Here is a 16,253-nt window from a genome sequence, read left to right as displayed (position 1 = left end):
AAGTGAATAGCAAATAGAGTACAAATAGGCGATACAATAAAATAAGATATAAATAGAAACTGGGATACAGACTGAATATTGTGGATAGAGAAAGTGTAGTAGTTTGATATTTAAGGTACTTAGAAAAACTTCCAGGAGATCGTGTCCGCCAGCAACCGCGACACATCAGCAGCGGAATGTTCTACATACAAATCTGTGTCAAAGCGTCAGATGTGAGCCGACTGTTAAACCTTCAATCAATCACAATTACTGTATCTGATAATTCAGTCACTTTCCACAACCACAGACGCATCTGTCACTTCAGTCGATATTAGTTGAAGACACGACAAAGTAAACCAGAGCTTCTCCAGAACCAGAAAGAAAGAAGAGGCCAGTGACAACGTCCAAAAGTGAATTAAAGGCAAAGAAGCCTCTTTGTTGATCAAGACAATGATCAAGTGAAGATCTGCGAACAATTTCCTCCAAATGAGTAGCCTGCGGCACGAGTTAAAACACACACACACACACACACACACACACACACACACAAACACACACACAGTGACGGAATCCAGCCATTATCTGTGGCTCTCACGTTGTGTTGAGTGCCTGCTGGTGGATCTGCACACTGACTGGATTCTCCCTCTGCACAACATAAAGGAACACTGATGCTAAATTATTGGGAATGCACCTAAATGAAAGAAGATGACTGTCTGAGAGTGTTTAATGCAAGTTGCAGGACTTAAAATCCCACATTCCTGATTTATTTTGCCACTTTCTTGTGATTTCCACTAAAGGCCGTGTGTGTGTGTGTGTGTGTGTGTGTGTGTGTGTGTGTGTGTGTGTGTGTGTGTGTGTGTGTGTGTGTGTGTGTGTGTCGTCAGGTGTTTCAGGGATGAACAACCAGAGACTCCGGCTGCTCGTCCACTCTGATTCCCCTGCATTTATTTACAGCACAGAGACAAGGACACCTGATATTTCCATGTCACAGAGCTATATCTGTTAAGCCCCATTATTCGGCCCCATCCCCCCCCCCCCCCCCCACTCTCAAGCAGAAACAGGGCCAAGAAAAATAAGGTGCACATTTGTGAACAGCATCAGAGGGAAGAGTCCGGAAATGGGTAAAACAAAACAGGAAGCTGGTAATATTCCCATTAGGAGGAAGAGATTTAATCTTCTCAGCACCTTGGCCTGTTTCTCACAGTCCTGCTGTTTACTCTGTTTGAATGCAGGTCTGTTGTGAGTGAGCGACTCGGAGAAATAGAAGAAGGAAGATCTCTGCTGCTGCAGGTTTATTTAATATATAAAATCTAACACAGCACATCTCATACCTGCTGTACAGCCGCTTTACTGATCTATGAGCTGCTGTAACCATAGACTGTAAATACAGATGGATGATGCATCTCCACCTCATCCCACTCTCCAGAAATGAAGCCAAAATATTGCGATTACAAACGTTGCCATCTTGCACACGTGAGCTATAACTTATTTTTGTCATAGACTCCAGACAAAGATGGACAATGCTTCTCTTCTTCCTTCCACAAAAATGAAGCCATATGCACTCGACCAATCGTAAATCAGCCTAAGTTGTCAATCACGATGTTTTACCCTGTTTTTTCTAGCATCAAATAAATAAGGAATATCAAACAAGGAAAAATAACATTCGGAAATACAGCAGTGTGAGAAGAACGACTCAAGTTACAGACGTTGGGGAAGTCCACTAACATGGAGGAGGTGGAGTTTAGTCTACGGCTGTAACATTAGTTCCTCCTGTGAGAGAGACTCAGTGAATATCCTGATTAAACAGAAGTGAGCTACCTTTGACCTCAGCTTTAGCAAGAATGGAAAATTAACGATTAAAGAGTGAGGATTTGCACTTTAGATTTAGACTCCAGTGAATTCTCATTATGAAGTTTTAAGAATTGCTGACTTGAGACCATGAAAAGGTTTGCTTGGATTAACGTGACCAGGTGGTGACCGACTCTCAGTAAAAAGATACAGACATTAACTTCTCAAACCGCCTCTCGATCAACGTCAGCTGGGATTGGCTCCAGCTTCCCTTCAACCCTCAAAGGGTGAGCGGTATAGATGATGGATGGATTAGCATAAATCATCCATAAGCAAATCAGAACACACTCACTGGACATGAAAAGCACAGATAAGCAGCAACTGACCTCCACAAATGAGATCATGTTTTTGTTTGTGTATGTGGAGCAGATCCAAATAAAACACAGGTAGTCATTTAAAATGTGATTTAAAAAGGGGAATGTTGGACCTTAGCAGAGCTCTGCGCTCGACTTAGTGCCAGTCCTGTTCATCCTGTGCTTTTCTTTTCTGTAACAAGTCCAAAATAAAGACCAACAGTGCAAAAAGGCTCATATAGGCTCCATTTAGAAAGTAGTGACAACCCGATTTGGTTATTTGGCTGCTCAACTTATTGCTTCTGGAGCCTAATCAATGTCTCCTTTATGTGATTAATCCGTATGTTTCTGTATCTGTCGCTCTGGTTTGCTTTGGATGAAATTGTCACTCTGTCGCCTGCTAAAAGGGAACAAACTCTTTGACCTCTGCCGCTGACAAGCATGAGGATGAAGTCCGGGGGGAGTCGTCCGGCCTGGAAGGTTCAAACCACAAAGCTTTCACACATCCATGTCTTTGTTGAACTATTGACCTGTAAACTTTGTTAAAGTGGGATTCCTCCCCCCCAAAAAAAACAATGTTCAAATGTCAGAGAACATGTGATGAGAGCGAGCGTCATCTTTCTAACAGTTCGGGTCAAAGCTAAACCTTTGGGGAATGTTGGTGTGAAAAGCTGCTCCCCTTCTTCGCATGTAGCTCGTTGCTAGCCGCGCTCCGGGTCAACGGGACAGCGTCTGCACATGAGACCCGGGGTCAAACACACACCTGCTGCCGGGACCAGCGGCCGTTTAACTGACAGGCGTTAACACTCGTGTAACTACGCTGCTAAGCTGCGTTAAACACGCTGCACTGCGTTAAGGTGCTGCCCAGAGCCGTCTGCATCCAACCTGCAAAGGCCTAGATTAGCACCACTGTGTTCCTCCTCCTCCTCCTCCTCCTCCTCCTCGTCTCATTTCACCCTAAACAAAGTCGCGACGGGGGTCCGACGGCTGGACCCCCTCTCTCCCATCACCTCACAGTCGGGGGCCATGGCTGGGTTGGTGAACTTGGCCGGGAGGAATCCACAGGGCTGCTCCACTCCACCGAGCAGAGCTAATGAGTCAGAAAATCCCACAGCCGGAGCTCCAGGGTTCACCGTGAGCGCCGGGGGAAACAGGTACTTCACTTAGATGCACGGGAGGGAGGATGAGCCGAGTAGTTCATGGAGTTTTTACGCCTCAGATTGTCGAATCGTGAAGCGCTCTGAGGACTCTGAGGAGGAGAGGGCGTGGGAGGAGGACGACACTGTGGGACCGGGTGGAACAGGGATTACTGCTTTGATCAGCAAACCATGTCTGAGGCTGGCTGGGTAGTGGGGGGACCTCTCCTTTTTGACCCAGGTGCACACTCTGTTCATCAGCCCCCCACCATGCTGCCCCCAAGGTGTGAAATGTGCCCCCCAATCCCTTTCATGCACGGCCCATCACACATCAGCAGACCTCCAGCAGGAGGACGAATGGCAGAGGAACAGACAGGAGGAGTGAAGCTCAGGCCAAAGCTTCCAGTCGCTTCTCCGATGCCAGCACCATGGCACAGGCAGAAGAATTATAAGTTATTGTTTGAAGGAATAGTTTGAAACTTTGGGAAAACTCCCAAACAGTGGCTATATATTTACTGGACAGATGCGATGGTATTAATCTTCACACCTCAGCAAGAAATGCAAAGCAGCGAAGCCTCATTTCACCTCTTTTCCATAGGCTTCATTCTTTTGGTTTAGAAGTCCAGACATGATGATGTGTCTTCAGGTGTTTTGAAGATAGCACAGTCTGGAAGCCATGATAGCGTTGACTGCAGGGGTAACTCCGTCTAGACTTCACGGGTGAATCTAGTGTTTGTTTTCAGGGTGGCAGCAGGACACGTTCCCAGAAGAACATCCATGTTGTTCTGTCCAAATCCAGCAGGAAGATGAGCCACACATGTTCCAATCATCTGGTCGTGTTTCCGTAAAATGGATGAAGACGTGAAATGAGGTGAAGGTCAAACTGGGCCAAGAGAATCGGAGCAGTTCATCAACTCCTGAACATCTCATCATATGGAAGCAAAATCTAAAAAATCCCAAAGTCCGATGTCTGTCACACGTAGCTCAAGCACTGTGTACTGTTAAGGGCCTGAGGAAGTGCAGTGTTGAATTTGGTGAATTTCAATTGACACATTCAATATTAATAAAGTTTGAACAAGGAGGCGACCGGTGCTCTGTAGGGAGGTGAAGTGACTTTTACTCTGTTTCCATGGACACCTAAACTCTCATATTGACTATTGATAAGACGCCGTCATGTAAACATGCCTTAACCTGAATAAGGTCAGAATAAACAATAATCAAATTAAGATTCTTGACCTTTGACACATAATGTTGGGGCTCTGAAGAGGTCACATTTCTTGGCTGATGTAGAAATCGTATGAATGCTACATCAGGAAAATTGACACAATTAAGTTTTAAGACAGAAAGAAACTCACGTAAACATTATTAACAAAATAATGTATAGACAAGGAGGAGGAGGAGGAGGAGGAGCAGGTATATTGGTGTCTCTCGCTTTGGTTTGAAAGCTTCAAGTGCAGGATGTGAATGAGGGACTTGACCTGTGCTTCACATCCTCCCCCTGTTATGGAGCAGAGAGTTTTTTTTTACTCACTTATCAAACTCCTGGATTCCCCACCGTCTTCTTTGTCCTCTCCGGTTTGCCAGAGATGACTGTCGGACGGAACTGAATGGGGGCCATTTGAATTATGCCTCTGAAAAGTAGATGTTTCTGGCCCCAGCTCAAAGCATTCCTCTGTGACATGTGCAGAACATACAGATGGGGCGGCCTGTCCATGCAGTGACCAATCTGTTTTGCAGACAGCCTTGGAACTCATCGGCAAACATGATAGAGAAGCGGATCTCCTCCAGCTTGTTTCTGTGCACCACCAGCTCCAGTGTGATTCACTCTCTAGAAAGGTCAAGGTTGGAGTGGTCTTGTGCTTTGGGGGTTAAATTCTCCACCAAACCGCTCGACTGTACTTTAAAAGAGCTTCTACATCTGGAAAAGAAAAAGAAGCATCATTGTCACATGTTTTCCGGACATCAGACCACACAACCGGACAACAGCTAACAGCATTACCAGAGAGAGAGAACAGCCAAGAGCCAAAAGATGCAAATGTGCACCACCACAGCCCTCAGATGCATGGATTCATGCTTTGAACGTACGGCACCATTATGACTTAAAAGACAAGAAAAAGACTCTTCAGAGAACTTCCCTGCAGACATTCATTTAAATGTCAACAAGCTGTGAGTGCACATGAAATGTTCTGGACACTGTCGTCGTTTTCCCTCGGCGTGTTTTAACGCAGTGAAACATGCAGACAATTAGAAGCCATAATCAAAAGCTGACAGTGCGGTTACCTCATGCAGTTATCATTTATCATCATGACATCCATCCCAGTGCACCGGGGGAAAAAAACGAAAAGATGACCTGCCTTTGGAACCCCCCCCACCCGACTAACCCTATCAAACGTGTCCTCCTGGATGAATGAGCCCGGGTGTGCGGTGTACAGACATGTTGTGGGAGAGCGGCGAGAATCAAAGCGTGAGGAAGGGCACGGGGGGGGGGTTGAGTGTGCTGTGTGTGCTTAGCCTGCAGCCATCACGCCGCGGGACACCGTGGAACATGTGATGGGGATGATCGCCGATCCCCCCGCCCGCACCACACCTCCCAACCTGTCCTTTTGACCCACATCTCACCCAGGGTCCTGCAGAACCCCTCCAGTCTCTCCCCCCCCCTCTCTCACTTGCTCTTGCCACACCAGTTGGATGGATCCCTTTCCCCCCCGGCCTCCAGCCACGAGCCCAGACAGGCCGCACGGCAAACAGAGCCCAGAGTTAATGTGATGAGCCGAAGAATGCCACCGCTCGGGTTCGAAATCTCAGTGTTAGATGACCAGAGGAAACATGGCGGTGGAGAAAGATGAAGTGGATACAAAACAGAAGAGAGGGCATCTACTGTTTTAAGGACAGAGATAGAAAAATGTTACTCATGCATGTGCGCTCAGCGTGTATATTTATAAAAACGCATGTTTTGACATGAATGTCACTTCTGCACTTCCAGCAGCTGCGGCTCTTTTCTTTCTCCTCTGTTTTCTCGAGTCATGATACCACATGTTGTTTCCACCTCTTCCACACTTCACCATCTGAGTGATGGATTCAAATGGAAACATAGATGGAAAAAGTGAGAAATTACAGATCCTGATTAATGCAGGGGGAGGACGTGAGGATGAATACATCATTTCCACAGGTGCTACTTTGAGTTGGATCTTTTAATTACCGCAATTATATTTTATTGCTGTTGCTGTGGAAGACTCTAAATGAAACACTACGCTGTATTCCACATTCGTTTTTAATTCTTACAGCTCCAACGGCATCACACTCGTCATTTCGTTTTTTAATTTTACTAATTGTAATTTTGATAATAAATTGTATTCCAACATTGTATGAAAGGTGCTATATAAACAAAGTCAGTTTGTTTGATTGATATATTGGCTCTTTGGTTGGTTTGTTTTCTGGTTGGTTGGTTGTTTGGTTGGTTGGTTGATTTGTTAGTTGGTTGGTTGGTTGGTTGGTTGTGTAGTTGGTTGTTTGTGCAAGAGAGGATGGATGCAGTCTCTGAGCAGTCATGTAACTCAATCCATGAGATCTGCAGGTAACAAAATTCACTTGCAAGAGGCAGGTTTCCACCAGTAGAGGGCAGTCACTATGCATAATAACCTATTACAATAACTCTATTAACTATTTTATCTCTAAAATATCCAGATTGAGAACACTGAATCCTTGTATACATTGGTTTTCAGCTGAAAAGGTGGTTTAGGGGTTGAGGTACTTGTTAACTGTTTTACAGTCCAGTCTTCGTTTTCTGTTATCGAGCCTTTAACCTATTACAGAGGACATGTAGATAAAAGAGGCAGAAACAGCTGGATTTCCCCCCGAAGAGAATGTAACATCAGGAAGACGCCTCGGCCACATTATTATCTGTTGGTGAAAATAAAAAGCACGACGTCCATCTGTGTTTTATGAGCACATAACCAGACCACTTCTTTGTTTTCATCCTGCAGGTGTTCTCTGGCATCTTCAAGATGGTGACCATGTGTTTCATTATGTCAATTGTAAACAGGATTTGTACAATTAGAGTCCACAACGCTCAGAGACACTACATTTGCCTTCACCGGTTAGGAAAACAAGAACAACAAAGAGAGAGAGAGAGAGAGAGAGAGAGAGAGAGAGAGAGAGAGAGAGAGAGAGAGAGAGAGAGAGAGAGAGAGAGAGAGAGAGAGAGAGAGAGAGAGAGAGAGAGAGAAAACATCAACTATCCCTCCATCGCTTCTTAAACTTGAGGGAAACCCCCGCTGCTACGTGCACTGTCACAGATGTTCTCCTATCTGAGCCTGAGCATGAAATAAAGCCGTCTGAGATATCATGAGCAGCTTCAGAGGATTAAACAGAGACATGGAGAGGTGTGGCTTTTTGTCTCCATGGGGAATTTCTCACACCAGCGTCGAACTCTGCAGAGATCGAAGAAACCAGAGTGAAGTCGAGGGGAAGAGTCAGTTTCTGTTTCATTTATGAATTGGTCCAGAACCCAGGAGATGATTAGAAAACCAACGTGCATCCATCCGAAAGTCCTCAGCTCCTTCGGGAGGAAATGGAGCCTCGTGCTTTCAAAGCAGTTTATTAGTCAGCAGTATATCTGTCAATGTAAGGCTATGTACATAAATAAAATATACAGGAGGAAAAACCTTATAGGTTTCCCTATAGACGAACAAAAGAGCTGACATGGACAAAATATAATCACTTGTGAAAATGATTTCTTATGATTGAACCTGATTTTCCTGACACGTCACATCCTGGTTCATTCGGACATTGAGGGAAAGTTGAGTTATTTTAGCACATTAGCAGATTTTCTAACTTGTTTTTAAGAAGCATAAAGATTAAAAATGAGAAGAAAAAGATTTTATTAATTCATATATTTCATATCTTTGTTTATACAGATACAAATTGAGGATTAAAGCTGACTTGACTATTTGAATGTATCTGGACTTCGTGGCCTAATTTTTCCAAATAATATTATAGCATTTGCAGACTAACATTGTTGTTATTATTGCATCTGATATGATACATATGATATGGAGTTCGTGGAGTTTATGTTTTTTTCCCCTTTTAGTTTGTTTGTTGGTTGGTTTGTAAGCAACATTACGCAAAAACTACAGGACGGATTTAAAAAAGATCCAGGAAATATTTTTTATATCTTTCTGTAGCATCAAGAGATGGAATATTTTTCACCCCTTTCATGAGGCCTTTCAGGTTTCCTAATCTATTTCTATTTCTAATCAGTATGACGTATTTTTGATTAGTTTTGCCAACAATACTGAACTAAATGCAGCGAGGATGGAAAGAGAAACCTCTTCTGATGGTTTGGTTCCATGAAGGTCACGTTTTTCGATCCCTTTTGCAAAACGGTGCAGGATTCGTAGAAATTCATTGATTCTACGGCTTTGATTTACAAAAAAGAGCAAACAACAAGTGTGAAGCCATTGCCCAAGAAGCAGAGTTCTCCCTGTCAAAACAAGAATATCTCTGTATATCATCCGTCTGCCTTTTATCTTGACATGACCAGAGCAGAAACTCCACTGGCAATAAATAGGGGTTGTAGTAATATGAAATACTGTACGTCCCGGAGGTCACATGCGTCCCTGTTTTACACTAATTTATGTTCCCAGACATCTTCTTAAAAGCAGAAAGGTATAATCAGCCAGTCAGCAATCTTTCATAACTACAGAGCAACACCAGCTTGTCCTAGTTTAAATGTGGGCCCACTTTTTAAACAATCAACGCCCCATATTTCTTTCACTTGTACGTGAACCTAACCTTCAGCTTCAGGATCTGTTCAGACTGGACTTCCTGTAAATCTCAGCACAGATTTGACCTCAGGCTCACCCAAAAATGCTAAAGTACCTTCTATGGAGCATCTGCATGGTTATTATCAAGCAGGCGAAGAAAATTGGAAAAAGTATATCTGGTAGATTTATGTTTCAGTGCATTTTAGTCTGTGTTTGACCTTCATGTGAGGGCAAAGGCTGGCCCTGCTCAATCTGACTGAAAACAACAAGAGAGGTTTTTAATTTTGGTTTTCTTGACAGCTTTTAATTATTTGGAAGTCATGATGGGGCAGGAAAGAGCAGAGGGTCCATGAGGTGGTCAACATGTTTGTGAGGAGGTTTGTGATGCATTGCAACGCTTCATGGAAACAAACGTTGAATCTTGTGAATCTATAGAGACAGTTTTGTTCTTTTAGAGACTATTTATTTGCTATCAAAAGAAATTCAGTTTATTCATGTGCAGTAAATTTGCAAACCTGTTTATTTTCACTCATGCTTTTTTTGGGGTAAATCACTTCCTCTGGGCCCCTCTTTATTTTCACTGGTAGTACCACATTGCTCTCTAGTGGTCAAAGGCTGTAAATACATTTGTTTCCTTGGGCGTCTTCCAAAAACTCCAAACATTCCTTTGTGTCCAAATGATCCACAAGCAGATGATCGTGCTGCTGCACTGAGCTGATCACAATAAACCATAAACACAACAGAGAATGAGGAGACATCAGATCTTCACGGCTCAGCAGAGGGACAGGGCTCAGTCCAGACATCTTTTAAAATATGCCATTCATTCATAGATGCAATGACACTGTACATTCAACCTCTGTCCTTTTCCACTGAAGACCAATCTATCACAAGTGTCTACCGAGCCCCTGAAGTCCTAAAAGATGAGATCTGTTTCATCTTGGGCCCACAAGATAATTATCTATTAGGAAAAACATAATTGTCTTGTGGGAACAAGATCCTTATCTTGTGCAGACATGAGTTAATATCTGAGTAGTAAAGACACGACTGACAGATGCTTGGAAGACAACGCTAAGTTGTGTTCTCAATTTTTATGATTGGAACCTGGTCCTTTCATCAGCTGAGCCTGTTGTTCTTTAGTATGAGCATCAAAGGATCCCTGACACATGTGTCTCTGTGCAGGAGCAGCAGCAATTTGATTGTGGGACATTTCCAGAAGAAAATAAAACTTGATTGGCTGAATTTTCTCTATGACATGGTACAAATCATCTTTTGGGAATGAGGTGTCTGACCAGGTACACACACACAGATATGATGCATCATTATTAGATGGTGATCATGATTTCTATTCTTGCTTAATTTCCCCTCAGGATCAGTAAAATATCTATCTATCCATCTATATAAATAAATAGAAATAATAATATAATATGAAATAATGATAATAATAGTAATCTTTATTATTCTTAATAGTAGTAGTAATAGTAGTTGAAGTGGTGGTAGTAGAAGTAGCAGTAGAACTAGTAGTACTACTATTAGAAGTATTTATAGTACATAATAGAAGAAGTAGTAGTAGTAGTAGTAGTAGTGGTAGTAGTAGTAGTAGTAGTAGTAGTAGTAGTAGTAGTAGTATTAGTAGTAGTAGTAGTAGTAGTAGTAGTAATAGTATTAGTAGAAGTAGTAGTAGTAGTTTAACTAGTATATGTAGTGGTAGTAGTAGTAGTAGATATACTAGTAGATGTAGTGGTAGTAGTAGTAGTAGTAGTAGTAGTAGTAGTAGTAGTAGTAGTAGTAAGTAGTAATAGCATTAGTAGAAGTACTAGTAGTAGTTGTACTAGTAGATGTAGTGGTAGTAGTAGTAGTAGTAGTAGTAAGAAGTTATAATGCTTTTTTGTATTAATTGCAGTAGTCGGGTGTTTTAAATGATGTTGGTATTTACTCCATAGATATATATATATATATATATATATATATATATATATATATATATATATATATATAAAGGCTTTGATATATCTATGATTTACTGGGCCTGCTCCTATAATAAAATCTTTACGACAGTCGTCACGACAGTCTCTCTCTGCTTTACGACTGTTTGGGAGGCTGATTCAAAATGGAGTAAAATCCTGCGGCTCCTTCTCCACAGACTCCGGCTTCCTTTCTCCTTCTCGTCGCTCTTCCCCTGAACCAGTTCTCCTCCTCCGGACCCACTCCGCTCCGCGTCATGTCCGAGGAGAAGGAGGAGAAGACCTCGGGCTCGCTGGGCTTCTTCTCCAGCTACGACGACCTGAGCGACAGCAGCGACTCGGAGGACGAGGAGCAGCGGGGCGGCCGGAAGAAGAAGCCGGGCAGCGAGGCTCCGGGCCGGGGAGCCGAGGCGTCGCAGCCCGCCGGAGGAAGAGGAGCTTCCGGCGGGGCTCCGCTGCCCAAACCCGACGACCTGTTCCGCTCCGTGTCCAAACCCGCGTTCCTCTACAACCCGCTGAACAAGCAGATCGACTGGGAGAGCCTGAGCGTGAAAGCCCCGGAGGAGGTGAGTCGAGCCCCCGGTAGAACCACATGAGTCCAGGGGGGGGGTGCAGGGCAGCGGGTGGAGGGTCACACCATCAAAACCATCAAGAGCATGTAGTGATAACTTCCTCCATGTGGATCCTGGGGGTCCAGGGGCAGACAGCTGCTGATGGGCCCCCTGACCCCCACACTATAAGCTCCTGGGATAAAGGGAGAGTTCACCCAGAATATGAATTCACTCATTATCTCTTCACCACTATGATGGAGGAGGTGAAGTGTTCATTAAACACTCTTTGAGTTTCAGGGGTAAAAATGATGTTGTAAATGACCAGTTTAATTTGAATGTTTGTGCTTCCAGACACTGGGATGACACCACAGGAGCAGAATGGATGCATTTAATGTTATTTGTTGTTGTTTTTTACTTGCAACAATGTTTTCCCCTTTATATATTTAAAGCTAAGCTTGTCAGAGCTGAGCAAATGTGAATATTTGACAGTTTTCAATGAGTTAACTCTCTCAGTAAATATCTATCTATCCATCTATATAAATAAATAATAATAATAATATAATATGAAATAATGATAACAGTAATCATTATTATTATTCTTAGTAGCAGTAGTACTACTAGTAGAAGTATTCATATTAATAGTAGAAGAAGTAATAGTAGTAGTAGTGGTAGTAGTAGCATAGACTATATATATAGATGGACGGAGGGTCCGTGACATCACAGCATAAGCCTCATAGCTCTGGCCAGAATCTTGCCCCTTGAGTAGTAGTAGTAGTAGTAGTAGTAGTAGTAGTAGTAGTAGTAAATGACCTTGTTTCCAGTTTAATTTGAATGTCTGTGCTTCCAGACACTGGGATGACACCACAGGAGCCGTATGGAGGCTTTTAATGTTATTGTCTGTGTTTTTTTACTTTAAATGTATTGGATTTGGCTGCAACACTGTTTTCCCCTTCATATATTTAAAGCTAAGCTAGTCAGAGCTGTGCAAATGTGAATATTTGACGGTTGTCAATGAGAGTTCACACAAGATGGAGTGGATTTTATTCTTTATTATATAGTTCACAGAATAGTCTCACGGTTATTAGGAGAGTATTGAAAACAATCATCAGACATATTGATAATAAACACTACAGTTTTCATTTGCTGAAGACTTGTTTAAGGTAGAGGATCACAGGTATGACACTATGACCATCATGTATCAGCAATGACTAATGTGTTATTGTTTATCTTGTAATAAACAGGTTAGGGACCAAAGGATTTGAAATATTCTGTATATGTAAAGTCAGCAATGCTGCATGTTTACATGAGACTTTCCCTCCACCAAAGACCAGCTCAGTTGTTGGAGGTTATTGATTTGTACCTTCTTGAACCTTCTCTTTCCACACTTTGCTTCTCTCGGTGACCTGAAGCCTGCCAGACAGTTCAAGCCGTGGAAGACGAACGCTGTGCCGCCTCCTGACAGCTACGCGGCAGAGCCAGAGAAGAAGAAGGGAGCTCCTCCGGGAATGGACATGGCCATAAAGTGGTCCAACGTGTACGAAGACAACGGGGAGGACGCGCCACAGCCTTTCACCGGCAACGCCCAGTTCTTACCAACAGAGGAGCAGCCGTCAGACTCAGGTCAGTCTCAACATGTCAGAATCAACACTTAGCTCTCACAGACACTATCACAACAATACACCAACATACTCCTTGGTGATTTTGATATAGACGTATTATTGAGAGGTCTGTGCATGAGTCCTTTGCCAATTCAAACCTCAGTACGACCTGAATGGGACCAAAAGCAAAACACAACTCCAGCTGCACTCCTCCACCCATTTAGGTGGAAAATAATAAATTTATTAACTTGTACAAACTTGCGGTATCTTTTCTTTGTACCCTAGCCTCATCTGTGTCCTGTGAAAGGATCTTTTCTAAAGCAGGCGAAATTATTTCGAAAAAAAGAAACCGCCTGAAACCCAGCACTGTTGAAAAGCTGTTTTTAAATAAAAATTAATAAACCGTTATCTCTATTGTACGTGTTACATGTTGTCCCCCCACACACATAAGCACAGTCACAAACCCAGTAACACAAGCACATTCACATCACAACCCTCTCACTAATTTGTTTCCACTTTCACTTTTGACCACACCATTGTATCATAAAGACAGACATCATATTAATAATAATCGTTTATGTATTGGCATCACAAACATCCTTTATTCATTTATTCAATTCAAAGCTTCACACACCAAATCCATGGTGTCATTATAATCACCTTTACATTTAATGTCCACTTGATGGCGCAGTAGAGCAAATGAAGCCCCATGATGCTTCGGCCCATGAGCGAACCAATTGGATGGAAAGCTTCAACGCTTCATGAAGCTTCATCTCGCCATCACTACTTATAAGCATTTTCTCTGTTGCTATTATCCTTTTTTATTTTTTAAATACCACGCTGTCCTTCTGATTTGTTAGATGAGGACCCAGACCTTGCAGGCGCCTCTGCCAAGAAGCGGCGAGTGGAGACCTTCAAGCAGAAGGAGAAGAGGAAGAGGGACATGGGTCAAGCCACCTCAGACAAGAACTTCGTCGAGGAAGAGAAAAGGATCCTCAGGCAAAATGACTGAGACGCCCAAGCTGCCCGGCAACAGGGCACCGTGATTTAATCTCTGCAGAGAACATTCACCAACATTAGCAAAGTGGTCAAGTAGGAAGCGAACGTTTTACTATTTTGCAATATTATAGTATTTAGTTTTGTTTTCAAATGTGTTCCAGCTCATTTGAAGGAAAAGCTTTATATCCGTGGGATTTTAGGATAAACAAGAGTTTAGGAAAGTCGCACTGCAGATAAATCTCAACCTAAGATCTTAGATTATGGTAAATCCCTGTAACTGTTTTCCAAATATTTAAAGGAAAATTCCGGTGTGCTACTGTTGTTTTTAAATTTTTGACGAGGGTTTACTTCCCGACTCTTTCAGAGACACTGAAGCCGTTTTCAGACACGAACTCGGGAAAACGTCCGCACTCTTGGGTCCGGACTTTCTCCTGAGTTTACCTTTCACACACACACACAGCAGCAGGAGGTTCTGCTGTCAATCATGTTCACAGCAGCGGGAAAATCTCTGTAATGTAAACTTTCCGCTGTAGAACTCATGTTTTTTGGTTTACACCTCATCGACACACTTACCAACAAAAGCTTCTGAATCCCGTTGTCTTTCCAAGTTGACGTCTCTACGTGTACGACTTCTCTTTTTCTTCCTGAGATATTTGTTTTCTTTGTGTTTTGTCAGTTTTGTGTTTGTCCCGCGTTATAAACGTCCTCAACACGTCCGATCGCTCGCGGTGAATCCTCCAGACAATCTATTGCTGTATTCTCACAGACATCCACTCCAGAGAATGTCCGCAGCAACTGCCTCGGACATTCGTGTTCTTGCGTACAACCCCTCTGGATAATTTTAGGAGATTATCCGGATTTCAGTGAATGTCTGAACGCAGCTTGAAACAAGGGATATCATCACATACAGCTTTAAGCTTTTACCATCACCATTGCTTTACTTCAGAAAACATCATTTACATCACAGGGTGAAATTTAACTTGTTTAATTTTGTCCGATTGCTCTCGTCCCAAATGGAAACGCCAGAAGTAAAAAGTAAACACCTCAGTTTTCCTCTGAATGAGGCATTCGGACCTCCTGCTGTGATGCATTCAAACTTCAGTGTGGTCATGTAGGCTTTGTGTCTTTGCTATTTAACGACTTAAACAATGACGTTGCTGTGGTGGTTTACTTTGCCTGTGAGTTGTCTTGTATTATGCAGAGTATCCACCACTGAGCTCTGACTGTGCTTGTGTTGTGTTGATGCAGTGACTTTCCTTTTAGAAATGTGAGTGAAATGACCGTAAATATGTGGAAAAGGTCATTTTTGCACTGCAGACATGTTGACTTGTCACAGAAGGAAATGCAGATTTGATATTAACTAATGACTGTGTTGTGTTGAAGTGGATCATAACAGTGTGACTGTGAGTCTGCAATCATAATACCAGGGCCTTGAAACCAAAAAGGAAATTCATCCAGGGTTAACGTTATTATTTGTTCCTTGTTTTCTCTGCTGTGACGTGTCAAAATGTCATCAATGTAAAAAAAAAAAGACCTTTCATTTTTAGAAGCGCACGTTCTTCCTGCTAATGGGCACAAGGTGGCGTCCTTAAGCTGATTTAGTATCCACTCCCTTCACGTTAAAGATGAATTCTGCTGCACTTTGATTTAAATGTTGAAATCACAACCAGCGTCTGTGTGAAAAAAGTGGAATTCTGACGAAGGGAGTGACGATCTTCGATTTGGAAGTTTGTCTCATCTCAGTTCTCTTGAGATACTCGATGCATTCGGACTGTTTGTTCAGTCTCGTGTAGCTTGTATTACACACAACACTTTACGTGTGTTCTGAAGAAATAAATGAAAATCAGCTTCGTATATATTTGGTATTAATACGGAGGGTTATTGTAATACTGTACTGTTTTTATGTTTCTGCCCACAAGTCTTCTTATTTCCTGTAAACTGTTGAATATGGAGAATTTTATAGTTTTGTTTTCAGTGAGATATTGTTCATCAAAAACCACATAGGCAATAAAAGATATTTTAATGTCTGTCTTTTAAAAGTGTCTTTAAGTCCATTGTCAAGCACATTCACTATAAAACCAAGTATTACAATTATTTTTTTATTCCTTATTGGTATAATCCAG

The 16,253-nt window shown here is 42.5% G+C and overlaps 1 protein-coding gene across 1 annotated transcript; it reads left to right on the top strand.

Annotated features, from left to right (window-relative positions):
* Positions 1 to 11,122: 11,122 nt before the first annotated feature.
* c9h1orf52 (chromosome 9 C1orf52 homolog) lies at positions 11,123 to 16,157 on the top strand. Its single transcript, XM_061077776.1, has 3 exons — positions 11,123 to 11,548; positions 12,943 to 13,153; positions 13,992 to 16,157. The coding sequence occupies exons 1-3, from the start codon at positions 11,240 to 11,242 to the stop codon at positions 14,141 to 14,143; spliced, it is 672 nt and encodes a 223-aa protein (XP_060933759.1). The 5' UTR covers positions 11,123 to 11,239; the 3' UTR covers positions 14,144 to 16,157.
* Positions 16,158 to 16,253: the final 96 nt, after the last annotated feature.

The sequence above is a fragment of the Limanda limanda genome, chromosome 9, assembly GCF_963576545.1.
Source record: "Limanda limanda chromosome 9, fLimLim1.1, whole genome shotgun sequence".
NCBI classification, from domain to species: Eukaryota; Metazoa; Chordata; class Actinopteri; order Pleuronectiformes; family Pleuronectidae; genus Limanda; species Limanda limanda.
This window is presented reverse-complemented; position numbering and strand designations above follow the sequence as displayed.